The sequence below is a fragment of the Leptosomus discolor genome, chromosome Z (genome assembly GCF_034619465.1).
Source record: "Leptosomus discolor isolate bLepDis1 chromosome Z, bLepDis1.hap2, whole genome shotgun sequence".
Classification (NCBI taxonomy): domain Eukaryota; kingdom Metazoa; phylum Chordata; class Aves; order Leptosomiformes; family Leptosomidae; genus Leptosomus; species Leptosomus discolor.
The window spans coordinates 21065640-21083224 of record NC_141419.1 but is presented as its reverse complement, the minus strand read 5'-3'; the positions used below and the strand labels follow the sequence as shown (position 1 = coordinate 21083224).

General features: G+C 42.4%; 1 protein-coding gene across 1 annotated transcript in view; it reads right to left on the bottom strand.

The window, feature by feature from the left end:
* Nucleotides 1-17585, bottom strand: part of MOB3B (MOB kinase activator 3B) — a 74863-nt gene that overhangs the window by 27005 nt on the left and 30273 nt on the right. The window contains exons 2-3 of the mRNA XM_086480044.1: nt 11102-11304; nt 10615-10680 (exon numbers count right to left, since the gene is read on the bottom strand). Of these exons, the coding sequence (XP_086336170.1) occupies nt 10615-10680; nt 11102-11304 (269 nt within the window). The remainder of the gene's footprint in view (nt 1-10614; nt 10681-11101; nt 11305-17585) is intronic.

Genomic DNA, 17585 nt, shown 5'->3' with positions numbered 1-17585 from the left:
ATCATGCGATTGACACACGATTAGTGGGTGGCTTTTCATCCATGACAAACTGGCATGGTCAGCAGTATCCTAAATCAGGATTTGTGACAACAAATTTGTGTGAACACACAAATACCTGAATTTTGAACAGTTTTAGCATAGCTATATGCCTACATTACATGCCTAAAGAGGGCCACTGAACACACACACACACACACTGGTAAACGACCTCTGACTCAGTTATCTGCATGTACACATACACTGGGTATTTGTTCTGCATCTATGGGCACATGTACCTACTGGGCACAGTTTTCTACAAGGCACATGGTAAATATTTGCATTAAGAGAGGCTGATAGTCAATTTCATCTAGTAAAGGGCATGGTGTGCACTTTTGTGGGAGCACAGACAAAAGCACGTCAGTGAAGGGATAGAAAAGCTAGATGCCAGCTTCTCCAGAAGGAGCTATTTGGGTTAGGCTTGCCTGTTCTTATCAGAGTGGCAGGGGGTTGCCAGCTCTTCCTCTGAATGCTTCAATGTCACAGTATAAGGAAAGCAGAAAGAAAAGCTTTTCATACAGAAGCTTCACTGATATATTTTTGGGATAGAATCCGTTAATGACAGATTAATTAGGGAATGATTAATTATCCTTCTGGAGCAAGAGCAGCATCTATGACTCTGAACAAGATTAAACCTTATGTGCTCCCTGCCTAAAGCTTAAGCCATCCAGACACCACACAGAACACACTGTGAAGACCAGGAGGATAAAAAGCCAGAGATATCTTTAAAACAATGTATGTGTGGATATTATTGTTGTCTTGCTTTTTCTAAGTGCTATAATACAGGATACTTCAGAAGGATCTGAAGGGCTGTACTTCGATGGTAATGAACAGCAACACAAAAATAGAGTTGGGTAGCTATAAAGGATAGTGGTAACAACAAGACAGTGTCTTTAATGAAATTAGTTCTCCTCTACTTTGGAGCTCAAACTGTCCCCTGCTGATGGACAAATAATCTATATTTCACAGTCTATTGATTTATGGGTACCATCACTGCTTTCATAAAGACTGTAAATGGACATTTGGAGCATATGGACTGGAAAAGCAGAAACTTTAACTTTCACCATAAACATAAAAAAGTTAGCTAAGCAGACAAATCAATAATTTGGAAAAAAATCAAGTGAATTAAGAAAGGTACACTTTTCTTTTAAATATATGCTTGAAAAATCTCATTTAATCATCCTGTTTAACTTAGCTGTGTTTCATCTGAGTACCTTTGTCAAAATGCCAGTACTTTGCCATGTTTTGTTAAGACCGCTACTGCTGATTTTTCCACAGTGAGCACTGGATGAGGCTAGTGCCAGATGGGCTATGTTTATGGTATTCTACTACGCCTTTGGCATTTCTGGCAAAGAATTGCCTGATGAGTACACATTTTTGTGGTATAGACAAAGATGTAGCAAAGCTGCTAATTATTTTGTGAAAACATGTACTGTTTGTAGTAAATTGAGTGTGTAACAGCAGCTACTTGGGCCTCATGAACAGCACCGACAGAGCTGGGGGACTGATATTTGTGCCTTGCTGTAGCAAAGCAAAAAGCATAAAAGAGAAACTCTTAAGTGTTCACCTGAGCACCATCTGCCCACAGTACTTTCAATTAGCTCATCCCGAAACAGACAGGGTGCTTGGAGTAAGTCATGTGAAAACAGAGACTTCTTCATTTGGTATCCTGACTTCTGTGTGATTGCCTAAACACCCAGCAGGGCTCACACTAGCAACTGCTGCAAGCCCAAACTCCCATGTGAAGGTAGGGATGCTTCCAACATACAGTGAAGGACTATACTTTTGGCTAAGTGTTTGTGCAGTCTAAAGTGCAGGCTGCCACAAAAGCGGCATCACATTACACCATCACATTGCCCCCAGCTCCATGTTTCCACCACCTCTCTTGTGTCATTATTAGGCTGTGTGTCACTGCTCAGGGAAGTGTCCTAGCAAAAATGCCAGCTGTTCAAGGAGTTCGTCAACTCCTTGAAATGCCCACAGGGACAAAGGAGCAGAACAGAGCCAGCAGATCTTTAAGGACACTTCCATAGATCGAAAGAGCTCTCGATCCCCAGGTGTAAGAAACCAGGCAAGGATGGCAAGAGACCAGCATGGATGAGTCAAGACCTCCTGGTCAAACTAAATGGCAAGAAGGAAATGCACCAGCAGTTGAAGCAGGGACAGGTATCCTGTGAAGAGTACAGGGACATTGCCCAGTTGTGTAGGGATGGGGTCAGGAAGGCCAAGGTGCAGCTGGAGCTGAACTTGGCAAGGGATGCAAAGAATAATAAGAAGGACTTCCCCAGGTATGTAAACCAGAAAAGGAAGGTTAAAGAAAGTGTACAGCCCTGATGAGCAAGACTGGCAAACTAGTAACAACAGGCAAGGAGAAGGCTGAGGTATTCAACAACTATTTTGCCTTGGTTTTCACTGGCAATCTCTCTTCCTACACCTCTCAAGTGGATGGGCCATAAGACGTGGACTAGGGGAACCAAGTCCCTCTCACTGCAAGAGAAGATGAAGTTTGTGACCACCTGAGGAACCTGAACACATATAAGTCTATGGGACCTGACGAGATGCATCCCAGAGTCCTGAGGGAATTGTCTGCTGTAGTTGCCAAGCCACTCTCCATGATATTTGAAAAGTCATGGCAGTCAGGTGAAGCCCCCAGTGACTGGAAAAAGGGAAACATTGCACTCATTTTTAAAAAGGGTGGGAAGGAGGACCCTGGGAACTACTGACCTGTCAGCCTCACTTCTCTGCCTGGTAACATCATGAACAGATCCTCCTAGAAGCCATGCTAAGGCACACGTAGGACACAGAGGCGATTCGAGACAGCCAGCATGGCTTCACCAAAGGCACGTCCTGCCTGACCAACGATGGAGTGACTACATCAGTGGACAAGGGAAGAGCTACGGATGTCATCTATCAGGACTGCTGTAAAGCCTTTGACATGGTCCCCCCCAACATCATTTTCTCTAAATTGGAGAGGTATGGATTTGATGGGTGGACTGTTTGGTTGATCAGGAATTAGCTAGATGGTTGCATCCAGAGGTTAGTGGTCAATGGCTTAATGTCCAGATGGAGATCAGTGACAAGTGGTGTCCCTCAGGGGTCCATACTGGGTCCAGTGCTGTTCAGTATCTTCATCAGTGACACAGACACTTTGCAGATAGTGTGTCTATCTGCAAATTTGCATATAGTCCTAATTGAGAAGTCATGGCAGTCTGGTGAAGTTCCTGACGACTGGAAAAGAGGAAAAATAACCCCCATGTTTAAAAAGGAAAAAAAAAGGAAGACCCTGGGAATTGTAGGCCAGTCAGTATCACCTCTGTGCCCAGCAAGATCATGCAGTGGATCCTTCTGGAAAATATGTTAGGGCACACGGAAAATAAAGAGTTAATTGGTGACAGCCAACATGGCTTCACTAAGGGCAAATCCTCTCTGACAAATTTGGTGGCCTTCTACGATGGGGTTACAGTGATGCTGGGTAAGGGAAGAGCAACCAACATCACCTACCTGGACTTGTGCAAGGCTTTTGACACTGTCCTACATGACATCCTTGTCTCTAAACTGGAGAGACATGGATTTGACGGATGGATCACTTGGTGGATAAGGAATTGGCTGGATGGTCACACCCAAAGAGTCATTGTCAACAGCTCGATGTCTGAGTGGAGACCAGTGATGAGTGGTGTCCCTCAAGGATCGGTACTGGGACAGGTGCTGTTTAACATCGTTGTCGGCAACATGGACAGTGGCATCGAGTGCACCCTCAGCAAGTTTGCTGACAACACCAAGTTGTGTGGTGCACTGGACCTGCTGGAGGGAAGGGATGCCATCCAGAGGAACCTTGACAGGCTGGAGAGGTGGGCCCATGCAAACCTCGTTAAGTTCAACGAGGCCAAGTGCAAGGTCCTGCACCTGGGTTGGGGCAATCCTAAGCACAGATACAGGCTGAGCGATGAGTGGATAGAGGGCAGTCCTGGGGAGAAGGACTTGGCCGTGCTGGTAAACGGAAAGGTGAATATGAGCCAACAGTGTGCGCTCACAGCCCAGAAAGCCAATTGTATCCTGGGTTGCATCAAAGGAAGTGTGGCCAGCAGGTCGAGGGAGGTGATTCTCCCCCTCTACTCTGCTTTGGTGAGACCCCACCTGGAGTACTGTGCCCAGCTCTGGGGCCTTCAGCACAAGAAAGACATGGACTTGTTTGAACAGGTCCAGAGGAGGGTCACAAAGATCCTCAGGGGGCTGGAGCACCTCCGTTGTGAAGACAGGCTGAGAGAGTTGGGGTTGTTCAGCCTGGAGGACAGAAGGTTCTGGGGAGATCTTCTAGTGGCCCTCCAGTGCTTAAAGGGGGCCTACAGGAAAGGTGGGGAGGACTGTTTACCAGAGAGTGTAGTGATAGGACAAGGGGTAGTGGTTGCAAACTGAAAGAGGGGAGATTAAGATTAGATATTAGGAAGAATTTCTTCACTGTGAGGGTGGTGAGGCACTGGACCAGGCTGATCAGAGAAGCTGTGGCTGTGCCCTCCCTGGCAGTGTTCAGGTTGGATGGGGCTTTGAGCAACCTGGTCTAGTGGAAGGTGACCCTGCCTGTGACAGGGGGGTTGGAACTAGATGGCCTTCAAGGTCCCTTCCAATCCAAACCTTTCTATAATTCTACTCTTACACACACACACAAAAAAAAAAGACTTCTGAGGAATAAGCAAAGCAGATGGCCAAATTCTGCTGTCTTTTACTCCTGTCCTCAGAGGTAAATTTCAATAGTTTCCAAAGTTATGTAGGAATCTGCTGGGAATTTGACTGGTTTGCAACATATTTTTGGATATTTCTGAAAGAGCACCAAAGGTACTCTTTGCTCTGTAAGAGGACACTACATTAGTTAACCAGAAAAACATACAAAAATGGCATATTCTGGCATCTCTGGCAAAACAGATCTGTGCATTTGACAATTCCTAACAGCTGTGAAAGAAGCAAAGGTACTCAAACCATGTGAATCATTGCTTCCGATCTGGCAGGGTCCTCCTTACTCATCACTTCCCACTGCTCATCGGCACAATATGAATGCCTGACCTGCTCACAGTTCTGTAACTGGGTGGCTATGAAGAGATGAAATATACTTGGGTTTGCCACCTAGATTTTTTTACTAGAAACATGAGTTTCAAAACACATATTAAATATACAAGCCCTGCACACGTTTTCAGGCGCTCTATGACCTTGCACAGATTTGCACAGCAAAACTATCAAATTTCCTTTTTTGTTTGCCCTATCTCTCCTCTGTAAAGATATAATGTAACGTTTTGTTAATGAGTAATGATGCTCAATAGTGAGAAAAAGAGCTAGGTCCACACTTTGCTCGAGTCTGAAAAAAATAAATGTATCTTCGGAACCTTGTTCACCCAAGTGAATTACACCATGCTCAGACCTCCAAATTTAACACTGAAATCTTGCCACATTTTCAGGTGGCTTTTGTTGTTTGTTTTTTTTTTTCCTTAACTCTGACAAACACAAGGCATAGTGAAATATCAAGCAAATTGAAAAGCACAGATCTAGAAATCAAAACAAGATACTGCAATACACACAGATCAATGCTGAGAAGTTGTAAGCAGACTTGGCAGCATCACCAACTAACAGTTAGCCAAGAAAATGCTTTGGACTGAGATGCAGACGCAAATCTCTGAGGCCTCTGAATCAGAAGGTTCTTACATGACTGAAGTATAGCTGCTGGATTCTTTGCCTCTGTCTCTGTGTCCAACAGGAACCTTCCTGCCAGGGGAAAAAACAAAACAAAACAAAACAAAAAACAAAAAATACCCAACAACAAACAACACTTTGTGGTTTAATGCCTCTCTGGCATGAACTTTATTACTTTTCAGAAAGTTTTAGCCTTTTTCTTCTCCCTGCCTTTTCTAGAAGTCATGTTGCTGTAGCTGCACTGATGCTCAGGTTTCATGATCTGTGCCTGCTCCAGCTAAGCTTGGAGTGCAGCAGTAAACAGGCTTTGCAATCATCAAGCCAAATCAGGCATCTGAACATGGTCAGCAGTTACTGCTAAAAAAGAGACCCACTCCTTCACACTGAGGAATGGAAGGAGAAATTATTTTTCTTTGAAACAGTACCATTTACACCAGAGAAAGTTCTGTGACCTGCTGCTGCCACATCGCTAGAAGACGCTTTCAAATGATAGATTAGTTTAGGGGAGATTGCTCCACCTGTAGCAGTACTTTATTCCTGCTAGTTAGCCCTTATTTTCTGAGATGGGAGTAATGGACAGTGATGCATATCAGAGAAGGTACTCCTCTCTCTTTAAAGGAAAATCAGATTTATGATGATTTATGCTGTGTTGAGCTAAAGAAATAAAAAAATTATTTGGAAGGGATTATGTTGCCTTGCATACAGCAGCTTGTATTCCTTAAAAGTGAAAAAAGCTGATGCTTTTTTTTTTGCTATACAGCAAAATATATTAAAACCAAGTCTCAAGTTATCTTAACTACAAAGAGCTACACCTTTCACAAGTGGGGATGGAGTACATTGAGAACACTTTAATAGAGATGAGGTGTTCTACAAAGCAGTTCTGAAGATATCCAATCTACCCTGAGAAAGAAGGGGAACATGGGTCTGGATCTGTAGTTCAGAGCCCAGACTAACAGACTGTTAGTTTCATGTGAAGTCTACAGAGCTAGGAAGCATGATGGCAGCGTGCTTGCACACCTCCTGTTTTCACCAGTGGAACTCCTAAAGCAACAGCAGAGCAAATGAGTGAACGCCAAGTTAAGGAACATAGGAAATTTTGGTCTTCTCATTCCTTTTGTGTGTGTCAAGGATCCAGCCTGCTGCTGAAGGGAGCTGAAACAGGAGCAAGTTCTACTCTTATTACAACTTTTGTTTTGTGGCATTAGACTACTTTGCAAACACTGCTGAATTCAGTCTCACAATACTTCTCTCAAATGCTAAATATTCTTATACTCCACATGGGAAAAACAATGAAGAGAGCTATTACCCACAGACAGGCAAGAAACCCACAACAAAACTGGACCAGAAAGCAAGGCTTTAACCAACAGATATGACTTACTTTGCAGAAGATGCTTTATGCTGGCAGGATTGTGGTAGCAGGGGGCTACAGGGCAGATTTGTGGCAGGTGGCCACATGAACTGTCCTGTGCCAGCCACAGCTACTTCCAGCTGCCCCTGAAACCACTGCAAATAACCCACCATGTCAATCAGTCAGAGAAGCACATGGTGCCTCTGCTCACAAATATTCTGAGAAAGCAGCAGATGCTAAAAGGAGAGGACACATGGCTGGTGGCACTGCTGGCGATGTGGTTAGAGACGTACTCTTGGAAAGAAGTGCCCTGTGCCAGAGCAGGCACACCCCTGAAGGGACTGTGGATCATGGGCAACTCACACCAGAGCGGGGACACCGCGGAGGGACTGTGTGCCACAGTAAACACATGCTGGAGTGACAAAAACAAGAAGTAAGCAGCAGTACACACTCCCCTGATCTCCTGCATTGCCCCTCACCTTGTTACATGAAATAAAGACTCTCAAAACTATCAAAGTTTAGAGAGGAGATATTGCTTTATTCAGGCCTGGGTGTTAGGGGTATTCCACCACAAAGCTAGCACACCCTCAGACACCTTTATCAGTCATTTATACACAGAGGGGCACAGGTTTCGACCTGTCTAACTATTTATTTACAGGCCCTAAAGTGATTAGTTGACATATTTATAGGCCTTGCAGTGATTAGTTAGTTTCAAGGTTTCTTCCTGACAAATGTTAGTCTATTTCTTAAAGAAATAAACAATAGATAAAAGGTTAGAAGCAATTAGGCCTTTGCTCCAGGCCTAATAAGGGTTAGAAGCACTTAGGCCCTAGCTACAGGCCTGGTCCTTCAGGCTACAACCTCAGCAAAAGGATTAGGAGTAGCTGAGTGCAATGTATGGTGAAACTAAGGCAAGTTGAGACCCAGAAAGGGGAACAGAAGTTTTTTACTGAATTAGAGCCTGGGGAAGAAAGGTGTTTCTTCATCAGGTGATTTGTTTAATTATGTTTTTTCCTCAGTACCCAGATCTGTAATTAAAAGTTTTGTTAACTGGCAATAAATTATGTAAAATTCCCAGAACCAAGACTGTTTTGCTCATGATGTGCTTATAACGTACTCTGGCATATTTCTTAAGTCCTACATACTATTAAATCTGTTGTTAGAGAAAAGGAATCACAGGAAGGAAGTAGAGGGCATTGCTTGCTGAAGCTGGGCTGCTGTTTGAACAGTGAGTTACTGTGCTGAGGCAGCTACATTAAGATTCTCACTAAAAAGCATGCTTAGATGAAGCGTTTAAAGCACCCTATACAGGCAGTCACCTACAGAGGGTAAGGGTGAGATGGAGGGAATAGGCACTACTCCACTAGACAGTTTTGGCCATGGGAATAGGCTCAGAAGTGAATTAAGGTGAACTACTGCCAGTGGAAATTAAAGCTGGTCACACAGGGAGCCAGCACCAAGCAGATGCCACAACTTAAAATTCAAACCTTAGTTTACTTCCTGATAGCCTTTCCATGGAGGCATGCCTTAAAGGTCTTCTGAGAGCTCTCACAGTGCAGACTGCCTTGTCTGCCTGTTAGGTGCAGAAAAGGGCAGACAGGATTTTAGACGTCTTCTTTTCCCCCAAATTAACCAATTGGTCATGCTTTTTTTTTTCCTCAGGACCACCTGCAGGGTCAGTGACCGTGCCAGATTCCTTTTTTTTGTCCCCATGGAAAACAGATCTGTCAAATTAACATAGTGACGGGGATAGGAGAAAGATATGCAGCATTTTAAACAACAGCCCCCTCTTTGATTGCAGAAAGGACAAGTTATGCAACTCCCAAATGGGAGAGGGAATCCTATTTAGCTCATTTGCTTAATTTGATTTTATAACTGCTGCACTGGGTTGCAAAAGGCTGATAAAATCTATTTTAAACAAAGATCTTAAGTCCTACAGGTTAATATTACTATTTACCTACTGCCTGCTTCCCCAATTACTCTCCCTTCTTGAAGTTATGTTGATAAATCAGTTGCCTTCCTGTTTATTAAAGCATGTGGCAGTCTGTTTATTTAATCAGCTCTTGGCCCATTTTCTAATTAAGGGAGATAATGTGGGCTCATTTCCTGCCATAGTGAACCCAGCAGAGCACAGGTTGCCCTCAGCTACTGCACTAAAATTCAAGATTATTTGTCATGTCTGCTTTTGTTTGGCAACTCCTTCCCTTGTGTCTGCCCAGCTGAAGACAAAAATACAGACATATGTTCTTTTTCTGCGTTTCCACGCTGCTGACACCCACCCAAGTGAAGGACAGTAAGATGGAAGCAAGTGGAGCTTTGTTAGTTTCCTGACATGGCGCCTTGCCAGTGCAGGTGAAACATTTTTCTGCGAGACCCTGCATCCCAGCAAAGTTAATAATACTGCATCATACGATGATCCTAAGGATAATTTTGTGAAGGGAGGGAATGCTGGAATGCAAGGGGCAAGGACATACCAGTTGGAGCATGTTCTTATCTTGCTCTGCTGCTGGATTTGGGCCGCCTTCTGCGCCACTCTGGCCCAAATCCTTCATCTGTCTGCTTGGTGCGGAATATTGCTAACCACCAATTACAGCATTAAATCATTTTTGTGCTCTCTGTATTCCAAAGCAAGTAGGGATTTTGTAACAGCCTCAAGGTCACCTCTCTTCATACCTCTGAGATATCCTGCCTTGTATCTTGCTTGTGACACATTTTCAGCATTTAACAGCTACAGCTAATCTAGGATCACTAGTCTGGCAGGGAAGTTCTCTTTTGCAGAGCCTCCTTCTATCCCTTAGGACACATTTAGATGGCATATTAAGTTCTCCTATCTAGAAAGAAATCATAGATACATTGCAAGTTATCAATACATGCCACACGCACTGTCTCAGCGGGCCTTGTGAACTGCTGAAAACAAGACCATCCCTTTTGTCTCACTTTACAGGCTCTCCTTCAATCAACATAAGCGTACACATGTACTACACCTGCAACAGCTCCGATTCCTGCAGAAACAGGCAAACATCACTTTGCCACACTTTCAGAAGTGTTTCATAGCAACTATGCTATACATCTCCTTGCAATGTGCCTTTATGCAGAACAACTTAAAACTTGACGTGGTCCTGGGGAGCCCTCTCTAGGTGACACTGCTTTGAGCAGGGATTTGGGCTACATGATATCCATAGGTGCCAGCCAACATCAGTCGTTCTGAGTTTCTGCAGAAAAAAAAATCCCAATGTTTCTAGCACCTCATCCATAAGCTGTACAACACAGTATTTTCCAGACTCTGATCCACGGAGATATGTTGTCCTGATCCCTTTTAAAGTTGGCTAAATGCCCACAGTGAGGGTTTGTGCATAAACTGCTTTCTGAATTGTGCCTCACTTTTCCTTCTCTGCTTACACTTTTATTTTATTTACATTTGCAGGCAACAGCAGAAGCATTTCCATTTCTGGAACCTTACTTTTGGAAACAATGAATTTAGTTTTGATCTATTTCAGTCAAAAAGGAAGTACCTGGTTTTGTTATGCTGCTAATTGTCTGAACCTCTGTCTCACCTCATCTATCTCACTTAGATCCAGAGTGTGCTCTGGATCTAACACACTCAATACCTTCACAAACACCTACTTAAAGATTAAAAAAAAAAAAAAAGAGTTCACCTTTACGTAGACCACTGTTCCCTTCACATGCATTCAAGTGACTGTTATAGTACCATGCTGTTAATGACCAACAAAAGACAGAATAAAATTACATATAGAATACACAGTACAGGAAGAAGTAGAAGACAAATTAACTTCTATTTTCACATGGCAGTATTTCCTACCTTGTATTTTTCCATACAAAATAAATTGAACTTTTCTTTTTCCACTGAGATTACTGAGCATCTCACACATACTGCAGCAGATGGAACGGGTCTATGGACAGAGGCAGGAGTTCACCCCTTTAAATTGCCTGTGTTCAACCTCTGGACCTTATTCCCAGAGGAAACCCACTGCTACAAGTGTGGAAAATTTCCTAGAGCTTTCTCCCAGACCCCACACTTACCAAAGGCTCTAGCTCCCTGCGGTCTATGAGGTTGAGCTCTGTCACAAAGTAATAAAAATGCTTGTAACAGGTATTGATGTGGGCCTCAGCCCCCATAAGGATGATACGGTCAAAGTGATGGATGTAGACATGAACAAACACCCGAAAAAGCCGGCAGAGTATCTTCTTGCAGATCTGAAGGAAGTTCTTTGGAAAGGGAACACCTGTGAACAGAGAAGGCAGGTTTGTCATAACCATCCTGTCATCCTCCTAAGAAAACAGCTTTGGAGCAAAGCATGAGTTTGTAACTGCAAACTAGGCCCCCTTTCCAATCCAGAAGATCACTTAATACATACCTTTACCTGACTGCTAGCACCAAAGATAACCAAACACTTAAGCAACTTTAACAGGCCAAGACCGACAGGTACTGGTCCTTTTTCCTTAAATAATTTAATGGAGCTACATTCAGTATTGTAATGTTCAGAAACATGATTTTCACTGCAGTGTACACTGTCCTATTAACATCACTGGCTTTACATCCTGAGATGGCTGTTCCCCATACTGATACAGCGCTAATCCTAGAAGTGATAGACACTCTCCTGTTCATCTTATTCAACTGTGGAAATTCACAGCATTAAATTCAATAATGAATTTGAAATAACTGATTGAAGGACAGACCCCTTTGCTTTCACCTTCCTCCCAGTTAATTGTACCAATCTGATTGCTCTTTCAATAGAAAAACTCTTGAAGAGACACAGGAACAGGTCTTCCAAAATACTTTAGGAGTTACACCACTTTGCAGCTGTAGACTCCAAAGCAGCAGCAAAAGCAACACTTGCAAGTAAACACCCAGGCATCTGCAACGTGGCATCAATAATTCCTTCAAAACCACCCTTCATTAAAGACTGATCTTGCATAGCATTGTGTACCACTGAGCTGCCCAATAAGCCGAAGGGTTCATCTCCTTCTATGTGCCTCAGACACGACGACTTTAGTGCCATGCTCGAAACTCTACTGCTACTTTGTTTTGTTGCACATTCTCCAGATTTTTTAGTTATAGTTCAAGTTTCAGTGAGATATGAACTACATAACTGTAGTTACTGCTTCTGTTACATAAAAACCCACTCCATACTCCCTAAAGCCCAGCTCATGCTCTCAACAATAAAAATGTTTATTATTTTCAGAAAAAAAGATGGAGATAATAAATTAACACCATTGCAAGCTTTCTAGTTTTCAGATTTTAGTCTCCTGTTAAATACTGCTCAGTACTGCTAAGAGTGGTGAATTAATGGACAAATGGCCCAGTTAACTGCCAAAAATTGCCAAGTTAATACTGAAGGTCACAGAGGAGGAGGCCTACGTGCTTAAGCCATGAACTGAGACATTGCTAACTACGGAAATGATAATATGTACAGATGTCTTGGCAATATTTAAATCAAAACTCTGTGCAATTAGCCAAACACCTGGATTATAACAAATGATGGCTGTTACTTCCAAGGGCAAGATAAATACAATCTATCAAAGAACACAACAGAAACCCCCGTTAGTTGCTTATTAACCAGGAGGATCAAATGTCAGCCATCAGAACATGGCTAAATTCAGGAATGATTACAGCAGCATCCTGCTTTACATTTTTGTCAAAGCTACCCAAACCAAAATTTTGAAAATATACCCAGGAAAATGTTAAGTCTTAAAAATGGGAGAAAGGGAGGCTGGCACTTATCACTGCAAGCTGGTTCACAAATCTAAAGATGAATTCTTGAAGGCACTATGTTTTCTGATCCAGAACATGCATGTCCCAAAATGGAGAATAATTACTTTCACCTTCCATGGGCTGGCATATGATTGTTACTGAAGAACGTTACTGTAATGAAGAAGCTTGTACTTCTGTATTAACTGACCAAAAAAAGCTGAATAAACCAAGCTGACAAATCCTTTAACTTCCCTGCAGGCCATGTTCCCACTTAACAGTTACAGGCAGTAAGTACAAAGGCCATAGAGCGCTGTTTCTGCTGTGAGGACTTTCATCCAATAGCTTTTTAGATCTGTTAGGCAGTCAATGCGAGGACATGAAAATAAAACACAGAAAAAAAATAGCTGGTGCAGAACAGCCTAGGGTACATAACAAACTTGCAGTGTTCCCACTGCTCCTCACGTGCATTTAGTTTCCAGACAGGCTGTTTAGTTTCATTTGCCATTGCAGAACTTCTCCAATTTTGCAAATCTGTCTCTTTCAGGCATCCGAACCAAAGGCGTTTCATTTACTCTTAAATAAACAGCTAAACATTGCTGCTACCACAGATTTATCACCTGGCTACAGTAGAATCCATAATGGCTCTCTGACTTCCCTCCCCTTCCTGCAAAACTGGTTTACAAACTGACAAGGTGTCATAAATAGTTATAAAGTGCCCCCTTGTACCACTGAAAGCAATTGTTAGCTGTGCAGTGAGCTAGACTCCTCAGCTTTGGAAAGCCTGCCAGACAGTCTTTCCCTGGAGTACAGAGGAGGCTCAAAGTCTGGTCAGCTTCAAGGTACAGATGAGCATATGGAGGTGGCTACAGCACTAGTTTAAACATATAGTCTGCTGCTCTTTGTGTTCAAAATTAGACAAAAGGATGGTAGAAATGCAGTCTCAAAGAAAAAAAACCCTGATACAACAGAACAGATTCTAATCTGTTACAGCAGAATGAATCCAAAGTAATGCCATCAAAGTTTAAAAAAATCAGAGTGAGATGATTCTAGATTTATATTCTGAGGTCAGAATTTGGCCTAATGTTTTGTTCCCACTGCAACTGCTGCAGTTATAAATAAATCAACTACAGAACATCATCATTACAAGTTGCTCTTGGGAGTGCACTAGCTTAGATTCAGAACCTTGACTTGTTAAGGAATCTGTTCTCTGTCCTTCAGCTCAGCCACAGTAGCCTTCACATTCTCCCTCTCCAAGCCCTCATTTAACACGGAGTTCAGCTTTAATAATTCCTTTCCTGGAACTTTGTAGCTAAAAAAAGAAGAAGAGAAAAAAAACAAAAACAAAAACAAAAAAAACCCTCCAAACCTGCCAGAAGTCAAAGTGTTTATTTCAACTTGGATTCTTTTTTAACACTGAAAACAAATTCCAAGAGGAAAGATGACTGTCTTACTATCTGCAAGGTGATACTATAAAGAGAGAGAATGTAAAAACCCCAAATTAGATTTCTGAGCTATGGTTTTTAAAGCACAAAAAAATACAAAGACGACACTGAAATTTTCGAGCTAGCTGCTACTTCCTGAGAAAAAGGTATTTCTGGATGAGTGATCTGGCAGCCTTGGTTCATCTCTAGGCTGAGCCCCAGTGCTGCTGTATAAGAAGAAAGTAACCGAAGTGTCCTTTTTCTTAACCTGTTGTTCAAAACCCCAGAGCTTCCCATCATGTCCCAAGAAGGTGCAAGCAGCTTTCAAACGTCCCAGTCACACAGCAGAAGCTCCTTTAACTCAGGGTTATATATGCAATTGGGAAACAATTTAGTGGGGGTTAGATAGGCACGGTATAACCACTAACAAACACGACCAGCATGGCTGTACCCATATCTCTCTGGAGTATGTGCTGTACTTGCCAGTGCTGTACTAACAGATGGATTCCTCCTACAGAAAAGCTGCACACATATACCCCTCTGACAGATGCACCATAGAAGCATAAGGAAACAGCCCTGTCGTTTCTCCTGTGCTCCAACCTCTCCATACTTCCTTGACCTTTTTGCTTCTGTTGATTTGCTAGCAAAGGCAACTCCTAACATGAGCAGGAGTGTCTACAACTTCCAAAACTCAAGTTGCCCGATCCATTTATAACGTTCTTTTCTGTTCGAAAATGGAAGGATTTTCCCCTTCTTTTTGAAAACAGCCTTATACCCACAGCTGTCTGTAGGCTATCGACTTCATTCCTTATATGTTCTTAATTTGTTGTCACGTGATTTGCTCCTGTGACAGGGTGAAGATCCAGATCTAATCCATCCATCACCAAACGGTCATATAGCACAGTGCTAATAAAGTGAGTCATGCCATTGATCTGTTCTTACTTCTTTGAGTATTCCACATACATGACAACTGCAGATAGTGTCATGGCCCTCCTCTCAGGACACTCACTCCCCAAAAGCAGTATTACAACTGCTGTCTGCTCAAAAGGCTGGTCACAATAACATGGAAAAGTATGCTGACCATTTTGTGCAGTGATTACCAATAAGTAAATGGTCTGTTGGTTTAAAACATAGCTGTTCTAATGCCATGATGAAGGTCCTCATTTAAAACCTGCTTATACAAAACCTGTTCTTTGTATGATGCAAAAATATGGCAGAATAAGACAGAGATAAAAGTTAAAGAAACAAAATTTGGTGGGGATAAAGGGGGGTAACTAAAGGTCTGAGAATGCAACAGGCAAAAAGTCTGTCTCATTTAATACACAACAATCTTGAATCTTCTTACTTCAATATGTGTCACAACCTCCCCTGAAGTGGGTCAGTTGCACAGGTTAGAGAAGAAGCAGAAGAAAATTCATGATACATTTTGTCTTTGTTGCCTGAGTCATTATCTCTAGGCAATAGTCAGAAAGTATATGGTCCCAGAACGTGAATGCTGAGGAAACAGACTTTTTGACTATAATGTTACATGTAGTTCTCGACTGGCTCACACTGCTGCCTGTAACATGCCATGAAAATGACTGCCCAGTTAAATCTCCTGTGCTGCCAGATGCATGAGCGTTTTTGACCTTCTGTATTTGTGTGGTTTAGTCTTGCTTTAATCAAGGGAAGCTGGTAAGCCTTTTGGCAATTGTGCACAGAAATTTTGCTGCACATTTGAAAATCCTTTTACAGGCTACATACGTAATTAATTCTTTTTTTTAAAAATACACATGTGGGGAAAAAAGAGAGACTCCCTTCTTCCATTGGCAAAGGATTGACACTATACTATTGCAGCTTAAAAACACAGCAATTTCGTACAGTAAGATTTTTTTCCAGTTTTATAATAAGGAACAAGAAAACAGTGTTACCAGAAACTAACAATTTGGATAAGGCACCTGAACTAAAAAACCCTTTCTCCCCTCCTCCCTCCATGTTTTCTTTCTCTTATCCCCACCCCAAGTACAAAAACCTGCAAAAGATGCCTTCAGCTATTGCTGAAAACTTCGCTGCATAAACACCTATCTAGATCCAAGCAGATGTTTAATGTTATCCCAGTGTGTATTAGTCAACCAAGTGTCTGTCTCAAGGGCTAATGGAAACAATGTCAGTTTTGGTGGACTTTGTTCCTCACATAACTAAGCAGAGAGCTGCAAAATATTAGGGATAAACTAGACTACCATGTACCTACATCCTCCTGACACTGCCCTCCTTTCTGCTTTCATATCAGAGAGAGCAGATAAAGGAAAACACTCTTGAGAATATATGGCTTTCTAAGCAAAATGGCGTGCTTTTCTCTTTCTAAGCAGGAGTGCCTAAAAAGTAACACTGTAACAGTGTTACTCTTGAGTGAATTAATAAGCAGGCAAGCCCACAGCCAAATCTTCAACAAAGTTTCTCATGTGCTGTCCTGGAGAGAACTCTAAATGGAACAGGTTACAGATCAGAAAACTGAGGCTTTGCACTACTTGAACATTCACAACACGTTTTGCTGCTGCTGTATATCAAGAAATGGGTGATAGCACTAAATTTTGCCATTTAATCAACAATTTCACCAGAACAGGTGTCTTACAAAGCAAATACTGCAAAACACCTAAGTATGCAAAGCACCCGTATTGGCTCTCCCTGAAATCAGAGGACAGAGGGACCTAAACCCTTGTGCTGCATAAGCCAGATCGCTTGGATCTTAAGCAAATTTACAATGGCTGTTCCTGACTACAATCTGACCTCCTCCCTGTTCCGTATAACTTCTGCTGCTGCAGAGGAACGGAAACACTGCAATGTCAGAGAGCAGGATGCTCCTGCAGCCTGCACCAAGCAAGGCTAGTTTTACCCCAGCCAATAATCATGCTGATAAACCCATTAGAATAGATCTGCAGGTCTTCAAGGAAATGAGAACACTGAATGCCATAAAAAGCTTCAGTCTCATGCTTGTGTGACAGCATAACTCATCTGCCCTGGAAAATCCATCTTCACCAAAGTAACAAAATGAAATTTGTTGGAGCATTGCATTTGAACAACTTTATAGGGCATTAATATAGACATAGTCTAAAATAGGACGGAGAAGCATTAGAATAATTTAGAGCTCTCCCTGCCTTAGCAGAAACTATAGTATGGGTGAACACAGTGGAGCTTCTTCTGGGACAGAAAATATAGCAGCCATTTGGCAGTATAACAGCTTAGGATGGGAAAGGAGAGTTTATTAACTTGATCAGAGAACGGAAGAAAAAACTATGTATGAACACTGGAGCCTGGACAAGGTACCAATAGAAAAACTTTCCTCCTGACCTAGCAGAGGTTTGTTAATACCTCTGTGCCTATAATACTTACCATGGCCTGACAATTTCTAGGT